The 13,391-nt window shown below is 42.6% G+C and overlaps 1 protein-coding gene across 3 annotated transcripts in view; it reads left to right on the top strand.

The window, feature by feature from the left end:
- Afg1l (AFG1 like ATPase) overlaps positions 1 to 13,391 on the top strand; it is a 234,491-nt gene that overhangs the window by 65,537 nt on the left and 155,563 nt on the right. For all 3 annotated transcript variants that reach the window (XM_045155614.1, XM_045155617.1, XM_045155615.1), the window contains one exon: positions 599 to 698. In XM_045155614.1, coding sequence (XP_045011549.1) covers positions 599 to 698 — 100 coding nt within the window. The remainder of the gene's footprint in view (positions 1 to 598; positions 699 to 13,391) is intronic.

The raw sequence follows: 13,391 nt of genomic DNA, 5'->3' as shown, positions 1-13,391 counted from the left end.
CTTTTTGGGGTGTGGGAAGCAGGAGTCTGGGAGGGTGGCAATAGGAGGAGGGAGTTGGTCATGTTCTAATTAATTAGACTTCCTAAATGTTCAGGACAATTATCTATGCTTTCGACCTCTAGTCATATGAAAGAAGGTAGCATAGAATCATTTGATGATTTGCCTAGAAATAATGGGCTTACAAAAGAGAGAGAGAGAGTCAAATTTAAAAGACTTCAGGCTGGAGAGATGGCTTAGCTGTTAAGGTGCTTGCCTACAAAGCCAAAGGACCCAGGTTCCATTCCCCAGGACCCATGAAAGCCAAATGCACAAGGTGGTGCATGTGTCTGGAGTTTGTTTGCAGTGGCTGGAGACCCTGACATGTCCATTCTATCTGCCTCTTTCTCTCTCTCTCTTCTGCCACCTTCAAATAAAAATATAAAAAAAATTAAAATACTTCATGCTTTTAATTATCAACTCTTCATGATGATAATTAGAATTTTTCTCTTGGAATTCACTTCCATCTTTAAAGAGAGAGAGAGAGAGAGAGATTGGCCATTAGCAAATTTGTTAGAGCAGAAGTGAAATTCAAATGAAACAAACATGTTGTTGCCCACAGGTCACCGACATTGCTGATGCCATGATTCTGAAGCAGCTTTTTGAAAATCTGTTCAAAAATGGGGTCGTGGTTGTGGCCACATCCAACAGACCACCGGAAGGTAAAAACAAACACTGCGCTAGTCTCATCCAATTAGGTGGAAACTAACAACCTTTGAAAAATCCATAAATTTGTACTAATTTGATTGTGTTTGTATATCTGATGACTTTCAGTATTGTTAGTTTTCTAACTGGTCTAATTTGAAAAGTTAGTGTCTATTTGTGTTTGAAGCATGTTGATATTCTTAGCAAGATAAATCCAGCTGGTCTCTCATGTTGTATGTACTTGTCTTTTCTTCCCTCTGAAAATCAGATAGGTTATTTATGCATATCAAAATATATAGTCTTTCAACCTACTTAAAAAAAATAATGTATTAGCAAGCAGAAAGAGCGAGAGAGACTGAGGGAAGAGAGACATACAGAAAGAGAGAAAATAAATGGGCACACCAGGGCCTCTAGCTGCTGCAAACGAAATCCAGTTTTATGTGATAGTCTTTGCAAGGAAGTGCCTTAGCTGCTGAGCCATTTCTCCAGCCCCTCCAAATGCCTTTTTAAAATCTATGTATTTTATTTATTTATTTGCAAGCAGAGAGAGATAGAGAGACAGGAAGAATGGGCTTGCCAGGGCCTCTTGCCACTGTAAACAAACTCCAGAGTCAGGTACCACTTTGCATCTGGTTTTACATGGGAACTGGGGAATCAAACCCAGGCTGTCAGGCTTTTGCAAGAAAGTATCTATAACCACTGAGCAATCTCTCCAGCTCTTCCAATTGTATTTATATTCATTTATTTATTTATTTTGGTTTTTATAAGGTAGGGTCTTACTCTAGCCCAGGCTGACCTATAATTCATTATATAGTTTCAGGGTGTCCTTGAACTCATGGCCATCCTCCTACCTCTGCCTCCTGAATGCTGGGATTAAAGGTGTGTGCCACCACACCCGGCCTAATGGCTTTTCATGGGTCATAAAAGAAGCTTATTGAAATAAAAGAGAAAGAGAAAATTCCCAATTTAATTTTAGGAAAGGAGAAAGCTTGCTTGTACATGTAGTTTTAAAATTATTTTTAAAAATATTTTATTTATTTATTTATTGGAGAGAGACAGAATGGGCACACCAGGGTCTCCAGCCACTTCAGATGAACTCCATATGCATGTACCACCTTGTGCATTTGGCTTATGTGGGTCCTGGGGAATCAAACCTGTGGGTCCTTAGGCTTCTCTGGGAAGTGCCTTAACAACTAAGCAGTCTCTCCCGCCCTTGAATATGTTACTTAATTAGTCATTTCTGAAGGTACTTGTGGTTTATTAGGAAAGTATTTAAGAATTAAAATACAAATACCATTTAGACAAAAGCAACAAGTTTAAAATCTTATAGCTTTCAGCTTATTATGTGGTCATTTAAAGGTTTAAGAAACCAAAAATAATACTTTACAAGACACTGGATGTCTTCTTCCATATATCTGTATGACTAAATCCTCACTTACCTTAGGTCCTTGCTCGTCAGTGAGCCCCAGAGGAGCAATGCAATAGTGTGAGGTTCCACTGGTGATTAGCACGTCATCATCTCACTGTGCCAGCGGCTGTCAGGCTTGGTCTTTCTCAGTCTTATTTGTATAGTTTACTTAAAAATTTTTTTAATTTATTTGAAAGCAGGGTGGGGGGGGGAGGGAGACAGAGAGAGAGAGAGAATGAAAATGAGAATGAGAGAGGGGAAGGACATGCCAGGGCCTTCAGCCACTGCAAATGAACTCCAGATGTGTGTACCACTTTTTGCATCTGGCTTTACATGGGTTCTGGAGCATTGAACCCAGGCTGTCAGGCTTTGTAAGCAAGCACCTTCAACCACTGGGCCACCTCTTCAGCCCAATTTCTTTAAAAAGAAAATTTATTGGGACTGGAGAGATGGCTCAGCAGTTAAGGTGTGGAGGTCCTGATGTGCCCATTCTCTCTGTCTCTCTATCTCTCTCTGCTTGCAAATAAATAAAATATTAAAAAAAATTATTTACCCGTGTGTGTGTGTGTGTGTGTGTGTGTGTGTGTGTGTGTGTGTAAGCAAGCAGTTTTAACCATTGAGCTATATCTCAGCCCCTGTATACTTGATTTCATTCTCTCCCTTCTTCCCTCCCTTCCTTCCTTCCCTTTTGGATTTTTGAGATAGGCTCACACTCTAGTCCAGGCTGACCTGGAACTCACGCTGCAATCCCAGGCTGGCCTCAAACTTACAGCAATCCTCCTACCTCTGCCTCCCTGTCTCTCGAGTGTTGAGAATAAAGGCATGTCCCACCACACCTAGCTTTGGATTCCTTTTTTCTTTCTTCTAATGTTATATACGTCTTTTGGTTCTGTTTGAGACAGCCTTAGTATATAGCCCAGGTTGGTTTGGAACTTGTAAGCCTCCTGCCTCAGCCTTCCAATATACAGCGCTCTTGTCATGTGTAAGTGTTGTATTTGGATTGTGGTAGTGGCTGCATGTGTTAAAACTCAAGCAACTGCACACCAGAAAGGTTCATTGTACTCCATGTAAATTAAGAAAAGTCAGATGAACAGTGCACTTGCTTGTTTCCTCGTGGTTGCGCTCACTGATCGTTGTCTACTGTCCCAATTAAAGATTGTCCTCTTTTCTAACCATTAACATGCATTCAGCTTTTTCTGTAAATTGTAGCTTTTGATGTAGGACCTCCAGATAGTTTTGTTTTTATTTTATTTTAAATATTTGTTTATTTATTTGCAAGCAGAGAGAAATAGAGAGAAGAGACAGAGAGAATAGGCATGCCAGTGCCTTCAGCCACTGCAAATGAACTCCAGATTTATATGCCACCTTGTGTATCTGACTTCTCATGGGTACTGGGGATCAAATCCAGGGGGTTAGGCTGTGCAGGCAAGTGCCTCAACTGCTTGAGCCATCTCTTCAGTCCTAGTTTTGTTTTCAAAATAATTAAAAATTGGGCTGGAGAGATGGCTCAGTGGTCAAAGTGCTTGCCTGTAAAGCCCAAGGACCCAGGTTTAATTCCCCACTACCTTCCAGATGCACATGTGTCTGGAGTTCATTTCAGTGGCTAGAGGCCTTGACACTTCCATTTTCTCTCTCCCTACCTGTCTCTTTTTTTCTCTCTTAAATAAGTAAAATATTTTTAAAAATGAAATTAGCCAGGCTTGGTGGTGCACACCTTTAATCCCAGCACTTGGGAGGCAGAGGTAGGAGGATTGCTGTGAGTTCGAGACCACCCTGAGACTACAGAGTGAATTCCAGATCAGCCTGGGCTAGAGTGAGACCCTATCTTGAAACACCAAAAAAAAAAAAAAAAAAAAAAAAAAAAAAAGTACATGCCTGTAATCCCAATACTAGGGAGGCAGCAGCAGGCAGATCACGTGGGAATTTGAGCCCAGTCTGGTCTACAAAATTGACAGCTAGAGTGACTACAATGTAAGTTATGGTAGTAAACTGTCACGTGCGGTTATAGCTTGTTGAAAGCTGACTCTGGGAACAGGGTAACCCCCACTCACTGTAAATCGTTTTTCAAATGTACGTAGGTATAGGGCAGTTTGAATGTGAATGTATGTCCCTCATCGCCTCAGAAATTTTTTCTTTCTTTTCTTTTTAAGTTGTATTTTATTTGTTTATTAGAAACACAGAGAGGGAAATAGAGAGGGAGAGAGGGAGAATGGGCGTGCCAGGGCCTCTAGCCACTGCAAACAAACACCAGACACATGTACCTCCTTGTGCATCTGGCTTACATGAGACTTGGAGAATCAAACCTGGGTCCTTTTGCTTTGTAGCAAGCATCTTAAGCACTAAGCTATCTCTCCAGCCCAATTTTTTCTTTTCTTTCTTTCTTTTTTTTTTAAAGTATTAACTTATTTTGGACTGGAGAGATGGCTTAGTGGTTTAGACACTTGCCTGCAAGGCCAAGGATCCAGGTTCTATTCCCCAATACCCATGTAAGCCAGGCGCACAAGGTGGTGCATGCACCTGGAGTTCATTTGCAGTAGCTGGAGGCCCTGTCTGGTATGTCCGACCGTCTGTCCCTCCCTCCTCCCTCCCTCCCTCCCTCCCTCCCTCCCTCCCTCCCTCCCTCCCTCCCTCCCTCCCTCCCTCCCTCCCTCCCTCCCTCCCTCCCTCCCTTCCTTCCTTCCTTCCTTCCTTCCTTCCTTCCTTCCTTCCTTTCTCTCTCTGTCTCTCTTGCTCTTTCATCTGCTCCTCTCTCTCTAAATAAAAATATTTTGAAAAAATTTTTTTTTGGTTTTTTTTTTTTTTTTTTGGTTTTTCGAGGTAGGGTCTCACTCTGGTCCAGGCTGACCTGGAATTAACTCTGTCATCTCAGGGTGACCTTGAACTCATGGCAATCCTCCTACCTCTGCCTCCCAAGTGCTGGGATTAAAGGCGTGCGCCACCACGCCCGGCTTGAAAAATTTTTTAAATATTTCTTTTATTTCATTTTTCAGAGAGAGGGAGAAGAGAGAGAGAGAATGGGCACACCAGGGCCTTCAGCCTCTCTGAATGAACTGCGGACATGTGCGCCCCCTTGTGTACATGTGCAACATCGCATGCTTGTGTCAGGCTATATATGACCTGGAGATTCGAACAAGTGTTCTTAGGCTTTGCTGGCAAGCGTCTTAACCGCTAAGCAATCGCCAGCCTAAAAGTATTTTATTTATTTGAGAGAGGGAGAGAGGGAGAGAGAATGGGCACACCAGGGTCTCCAGCATTTGGCTTACGTGGATTCTGGGCAATCAAACCTGGGTCCTTAGGCTTCGCAGGCAAGCCTTCTCAGTCTTTGTCCACAGAACTCTGAGAAGTCATAGGAATACGCATGTACATCCCAGAGATGTCTCCAGCAACTTGCTGGAGGAGGTGTCACTGGGCGTGGATCTTGTAGTCTAGCCCTAAGGAATGTAGTTGTAGCTATTTGTACCTGCTGCCTGTTGGTTTGTTTCTGCTGTGGATGCTGAAGTGAGCCACTTTCCTCCACCATGACGGAACTTCCTCCAGATTCTGTGAGCCTGAAATAAACTCTTTCTACCCATAAGCTGCATGCGGTCAGGTGTTTGACACAGCAATGAGAAAGTAACTGCAACAGTGTGTGTGCCAGGCTGTCTTGCTGCTGCCAGTGAGCACCTGTCTGACTGTACGTAGGTGTTGAGGAATTGAACCTAGGCCAGCAGGCTTTGTGAGCAAGTGCCTTTAACTACTGAGCCATCTACCCAGCCCTGTGCTTGGCTGTTTTTACAGGGCTTCTCTGATTGTTTCTGCAGGGTGCTGACCTGATATTCTATTACTTTATCTGCTGTGTGCCATTTGTTTCTTCCACTTTTCAGCAGGGCTCCTTCAGTCATTTTTCTTTCTTCCTTCCTTCCTTCCTTCCTTCCTTCCTTCCTTCCTTCCTTCCTTCCTTCCTTCCTTCCTTCCTTTCTTTCTTTCTTTCTTTCTTTCTTTTTTTTTGAGGTAGGGTCTTGGTTTAGCCTAGGCTGACCTGGAATTCACTATGTAGTCTCTGGCTGGCCTCAAGCTCAGGCATTCCTCCTACCTCATAGTCCCCAAGTGCAGGGATTAAAGGTGTGTGCTGAGCCAGGCGTGGTGGCACACACCTTTAATCCCAGCTCTTGGGAGGCAGAGGTAGGAGGATCACCGTGAGTTTGAGGCCACCTGGAAACTACGTAGTGAATTCCAGGTCAGCCCGAGCTAGAGCAAGAGCCTACCTCAAAAAAAAAAAATTTATGGCTGCTCTAGTCATTTCTACTTGATGTTGTTCAGTGCCTGACTTGATGTTTATTCTTTGTTATGTCCCATTACTTCTTATTTTTAAAAAATGTGTTTAAAATTTATTTATTTGCAAACAGAGAGAAGTTAGACACAGAGAATGGGTATGTCAGAGCCTCCAGCCACTGCAAATGAACTCTAGATGCATGAGCCACTTTGTGCATGTGGCTTAACATGGATACTGGGAAATCAAACCCAGGTTGTTAGGCTTTTTGCAGGCAAGTGCCTTAACCGCTGAGCAATCTCTCCATCCCCCCCAATATTTTTTAAATATTTCATTTTTATTAATTTGAGAGAGAGAGAGAAGTATAGTTGGTAGTGAGAGGGGAGAAAGAGGGAATGATTGGGCATACCAGAGCCTCTAGCTACTGCAAATAAACTCCAGATGTGTGTATCTCCTTGTGCATCTGGCTTACATGGGTCCTGGGGAATTGAACTGGGGCCCTTTGGCTTTCAAGCAAGCACATTAACTGCTGAACCATCTCTCTAGCCCCCCCCCCAAAATCTTTATTATTTATTTGCCAAAAGAGACGGGGGAAGCAGGGAGGGAGAGATAAAGAATGGGCATACCAGAGACTCTTGCCACTGCAAATGAACTCCAGATGGTTATATACTTTCTGCATCTGGCTGTATGTGGTACTGGAGAGTTGAACCTGGGCTTTCAGGCTTTGCAAGCAAGTGCCTTTAACCACTGCTATCTCTCCAGCCCCCTTTCTTCCGTTACTTTGGCTTGGTATATTCCTAATAAAGTCACTCATTTTAAACCTAAATCATAAATACTTTTTCCAGACTGCACATCTATATAGTGAGAACTTATCTCCAAAAAAGAAACAAACTCCAAAACTCCTAAAACAAACATGCACTAAACTTTATTCTCTAGCTGCTCTAACAGCTTGGGAAGGAAGTTTCTGGGCAGAGCTGAGTTGCTAGAAAGAGAATGGCCCGTTGGAGGAGCTGGCGAGGAAAGTTGTATGACTGGGAAGGGGGGGGAAGCAGCACTCAGGGAGGTGCAGGCCCAAGCTGGAGCTAGACCTTGTAAAACAATAATAAAGACTTCTAATCTGATTCTAAAAATGTGGTCATCCCCTGAAGGCCACCTTAAAGCAGCGGACTAACCAGAGCCAAGCCAGCAATATTCCTTTAGTTACAGTATAGCAAATGGGTTTCTGGATGGGGTACGGTAATTCATATAGTGGGTCCGCGGAGACACGTTAGGATTCTCCAGTGGAGGGCAGAACACTTTACTTTGCTCATTGGAGGATATTTGACAATGTCTGAATCTTTCTTTCTTTTAATGAGGCAGGGCCTCCCTCTAGCCCAGGCTGACCTGGAACTTACTCAGGGTCTCAGGGTGGCCTTAAACTCACAGTGATCCTCCTACCTCTGCCTCCCAAGTGCTGGGACCAAAGGCATGTGCCACCATGCCCTGCTGAATCACTTTTTAAAAAAAAAAAAAAAGTTTTTATGGATTTTTTTTTCTTTGACAGGGAGGGAAGGAGGTAGGGAGGAAGAAAGGGAGAGAGGGAAAGAGAGAGAGAGAATGGGAATGCTAGGGCCTCAAGCCACTGCAAACAAACTCCAGACGTGTGTGCCCCCTTGTGCATCTGGCTAACATGGGTCCTGGGGAATCAAACCTGGGTCCTTTGGCTTTGCAGGCAAGTGCCTTAACCCTTAAGCCATCCCTCCAGCCCTGGAATCACTTTTGATACAGGATTCAGGATGCTGCTATTTACTAGGTTGTGGCCTTGAAGGTTGCCCAAAGCATACAGCACACAAAGTTAGTTTCTACATGGAAGAACAACTCAGCCAGAACTGTAAGTAGGGTGTAGGGTGAGGGCCTGGTGTAGGGTGGTGACTGGCTTTGGCGAGGACACAGATAGGAAAGAGATCTAGGGGCAAAATGGCACGTGGGTATAGATTGGTTGTTGAGGGAACAGGACAGCTGTGAATTTCTATCGTGGGCATTGAGTGGATGGTATGCCTGCCTTCAAGGAAGAAAACTCTGGAGGTTAGAAGTCTAGAAAATAATGCCTAGTAGAGAAGATTACATAAGGGCTTTGTCTCCACTAATCCTTTAACCTTTCTGTTAAATTTCTTCTACTTCTTTCATTTTTGTCCCATTTCTAGTTAAAATATGTCAATTTTCAGAGCAAGACTAGCGGTTGTTCTTGGTGATAGAAGTTACAATGATAGGGCTGGAGAGATGGCTTGGTGGTTAAGCGCTTGCCTGTGAAGCCTAAGGACCCTGGTTTGAGGCTTGATTCCCCAGGACCCACGTTAGCCAGGTGCACAAGGGGGCGCATGCGTCTGGAGTTTGTTTGCAGTGGCTAGAGGCCGTGATGTACCCATTATCTCTCTCTCTCTATCTGCCTCTTTCTCTCTGTGTCCATCTGTGTCAAATAAATGAATAAAAATATTTTTTAAAAAAGAAGTTGCAATGATATTCTACAGTTTATCTGCTGGTAGTTTAAGGTAAATGCCTAGATAAATTTATTAATTTTAACATAAAATAATCATAATCAAGATTATTGAATAATTCTTATTAATTAGGGGGGGTTCTACGAAGATGACTCTAGGAGAGAAACTATCTTTGAAGTGGAATAATCTGGAAAAGTCTTGTAGAAGTGAAGAGAGGAAGCGGTGTGTATTGTCAGGTACCAGAAATGGACCTCCAGCCATGACTGTTTTTTCTTGGTTTGTACTGTTACCAGCAATCTTGTTAAGGGCCTGAGACAAAGCTTCTAATCTACAGGAATGGGTAAGTATTCAAAAGGTCACAAATGTTTGCATTCTAATTTGTAAAACCTCCAACTATTTAGCAGTTTTTCATGTAGATAAATATTTGTATGTCATAAGAAATAGACATATCTTTATTTTTCAGAGTTTCTAGTATAAGGTCATTAGAAAGAGTAGGAAAAAAAGCCACAATTTAAAGTTTCTCATGGTTTGTGTTCTGAAATGAAGTTTTTCAAGTTTTGTGATTTTATATATATATATGTACACACACATACATACATACACACATATATATCATATGATATATATATTATATATGATATATATGACATATGACATATATCATATATATGATATCATATGATATATGATATATATCATATGATGTATATGTATGTGTAAATATATATGTGTATATATATATCTTTTTTTGGCTTTTGGAGGCAGGGTCTCACTCTAGCTCAGGGAGACCTAGAATTCACTATGTAGTCTGAGAGTGGCCTTGAACTCTTGGCAATCCTCATACCTCTGCCTCCTAAGAACTGGGATTAAAGGTGTGTACCACCATGCCAGGCCTTGATATTTTTTAATACATTTAAAATTTTTATTTATTTATTTGCACATGTGTGTGTACTGTGTGTGGGTGTGCCAGCATCCCTAGGCTTCATATCGGCAGCTGGGAAATTGAATGTGGGCCAGCAGGTTTTGCAAGAGAGCACCTTTAACTACTGAGCCATCTCCCCAGCCCTTAGTTTCATGCTGTTCTAATAGGAAAAAATAATAAGATTTAATTGAGTTGAGATTCAGACAGCAAATTAGTAGGTCAATAGATTAAATTAGTTAAAATTAATTATTAAACTTGAGAATCTCTTCAATCAAAAATAGGAATACAGTTTTATGGAAAATAAACAATATCTGTTTTGTAAGTTCAAATGATTATGTTTCTTATTTTTGTTTCTTTTTTGAAATAGGGTCTTACTTGAGCCCAGGCCACTCTGTAGTCCCAGGCTGGCCTTGAACTCATATGGATCTTCTTACCTCTGTCTCCCACATGGTGGGATTTAAGGTGTACCCCACCATGCCTGGCTACAAATTGACTATGTTTCATTGTCTATATAATATTTGGTGCTGAAAAGAACACATTCCCTTTGACTGAATCTAGAACTGTGAAAAGTGGGGGGTTTCTCTTTGTTATTTACTGTTTATTTTATTTATTTATTATTTTATTTTATTTTTTAGTTTTTGGTTTCTCGAGGTAGGGTCTCACTCTAGCCCAGGCTGACCTGGAATTCACTATGGAGTCTCAGGATGGCCTTGAACTCATGGTGATCCTCCTACCTCTGCCTCCTGAGTGCTGGGATTAAAGGCGTGCGCCACCACATCTGGCTTCATTATTTACTGTTTATTATAGTGAAAATTAATGAGGTACCTTTAGAATATCTTCTCAAGAATAATTATAATAATCTATTATGTGATTTCTACTCAGGGCAGCCTATCAGTAGGAAACAAAGAACTGAATGTCACTATAAAGTTGGCTAATGGTGGTTTGCACGTGCACACACAGCAGTGTAATTTGTCAGTTTACTACTTAGGGGGAAGATCCAGTATCATTACCATAGAGGCTGAAAGCCCATTTAGCAAACTGTCATACTTTCCCCAATAGAATTATTTCATTAAACATGTAGATGGATAGTTCTTTAATATGATATCAAATCTGTGTATCTTAGTTCAAAAGTCAGCATTATGTTTAGCAGGGAAACTATACAGGCATTTTTACTATGAATATGAGCAAGTGAAGGCTTGCAACTATCACAAATTTTGCCTGGGTATGTGGCATATGGGTACATGTATATTGTGTGTGTGAGTGCACATGTGTGTGTTTACATGTGGAGGCCAGAGGTGGACTCTCCACCTTACTGTTTTAAGACAGGCTCTCACTGAACCCATGACTCACTGATTGGGCTAGACAAGCTAGCCAGCTCTGGGAGCCTCCTCTCTGACTCTCCAGCACTGGGATTACAGGCATTTTATGTGGGTACTGGGGATCCAAATTTAGGTCCTCATGTCTAGCGCTTTACACACTGAGCCATCTTCCCAGCCTCCCTGCCACTTAAATGAACTCCAAGATACATTTGCCACTTTGTGTATCTAGCTTTACATGGGTACTGGGGAATTGAATGCAGGCTTAACAAGTAAGCACCTTTAACCACCGAGCCATCTGTCCAGCCCCATTATCACCTTTTTTTTTCCAGGTAGGCTCTTGCTCTAGCCTAGGCTTACCTGGAATTCACTATGTAGTTTTAGGGTAGCCTCAAAGTCACAGCGATCCTCCTACCTCTGCCTCCTGAGTGTGGGGATTAATGGCGTGCACCACCACAAATTATAGACTGAAAGAACTAGGGTACTAGTGATGAGAACTATAACAAGACCACACATCTGAATTCCAGAGCCACATAAAACTACATATCTAAATTCTAGACACACACACACACACACACACACACAAACCACAACCACATCTCTAAATTTCAGAGCTATGCCGACATTACACACAGATCCCTGTTCAAGATTGCATTGATGGGGCAGGAAATGGCTCGATGGGTAAAGTGCTTGCTGTGCAAGCTTGGGGACCTGAGTTCGGACCTCCAGTACTCACGTAAAATGCAGTGAGTGGCAGTGTCATTTATCATCCCAGTGCTGGGGAGGCAGAGACAAACCTTCCCTGTGGCTCACTGGCCAGCGAGTCTAGCTGAACCGGGAAGCTTAGATTCAGTAAAAGACCTTGTCTGAAGATTAAGGTGGAGGGTAAGGAACACACACATATGAATATGCATATACACATATGAATATGCATACATATATGCACACCACACACACACACACACACACACACACACACACACAGACACACATATACATGCACCCATGCAAAGAAAGATTATGTAAACAAACAATACCCTAACACGAGAACAATGGTAGGTACTACAGCATTAAATATGATGATTAAAAAATGGGGGCTGGAGAGATGGCTTAGCGGTTAAGCCAACAGGAATGCAGATAATCAAGACTGTTCCTGAGATTTCAGAGATGTCAGGACTCTTGGGAATTATAGTAGACGCCCTACTTACTATACTCCAGCAAGCCTTTTCCCTAGATTTTAACCCCATTCTAAGAATGTGGTGGGGAGCTGATTTATGTGGTGAAGAACTTTCCAAGCAGTCCAACATTCAGGCTGTGGCACTGTTATTACTGTCTGCTTTTAGCTACATTTGCAGTAAGAATTGTGACGGCAGAGGGCTTGCCCACCATGTAGAAGGCCCTAGGTCTAATCCCTAGAACTGCAAAAGAGTAGCGAAGGAGAAAACAAGAAAGATGGGGCTCCCTGTTCACACAGCACTGCCTGAGGGAGTGCTTCTGCCAGGTTCACACACCTAGGCCCCCAGAGGCTGCTGCTGCCATGGTCCAAGGGGGCCTGATGACTGCTTCAGCCTAGTGGCAGACTAGAGTTGTCCACATATTGCTGATTTTACAGTCATAAAGAACACAAGAGTTGCAGAAGCTTTCTAGACTTTATTATTATTATTATTTTGGTTTTTCGAGGTAAGGTCTCACTGTAGTCCAGGCTGACCTGGAATTCACTATGGAGTCTCAGGGTGGCCTTGAACTCACAGCAATCCTCCTACCTCTGCCTCCTGAGTGCTGGGATTAAAGGCACGCACCACCATGTCCAGTCTTAGATTTTATTTTTATGAGAAAGCAGAGAGTTGCAGGATGAGAATTGGCATGCCAGGGACTCTAGCCAGTGTAATTGAACTCCAGACTTGTGCACCACCTTGTGCACATGTGCATCCTTGTGCATGTGTCGCCTTGTGTGTGCGTCTGGCTTACGTGGGACCTGGAGAGTTGAACCTGGGTCCTTTGGCTATTCAGGCAAGCGCCTTATCTGCTAAGCCATCTCTCCAGCCCATTTTTTATGTTTGTTTTTTTAAAAAACATTATTTTTGCATGTGCCATCTTTTGCATCTGGCTCTGCGTGGCACTAGGAAATCAAACCTGGGTCCTTAGGCTTTGCAGGTAAGTGCTTTAATTGCTGAGCCATCTCTCTAGCCTGGATTTTTTAAAAATTATTTATTTATTTATTTGAGAGCGACAGACACAGAGAGAAAGACAGATAGAGGGAGAGAGAGAGAATGGGCGCGCCAGGGCTTCCAGCCTCTGCAAACGAACTCCAGACGCGTGCTCCCCCTTGTGCATCTGGCTA

This window comes from Jaculus jaculus, chromosome 7 (genome assembly GCF_020740685.1).
Source record: "Jaculus jaculus isolate mJacJac1 chromosome 7, mJacJac1.mat.Y.cur, whole genome shotgun sequence".
Taxonomy (NCBI): Eukaryota; Metazoa; Chordata; class Mammalia; order Rodentia; family Dipodidae; genus Jaculus; species Jaculus jaculus.
Note: the sequence above shows the minus strand (reverse complement) of the source record. Positions and strands in the feature narration are given on the sequence as shown.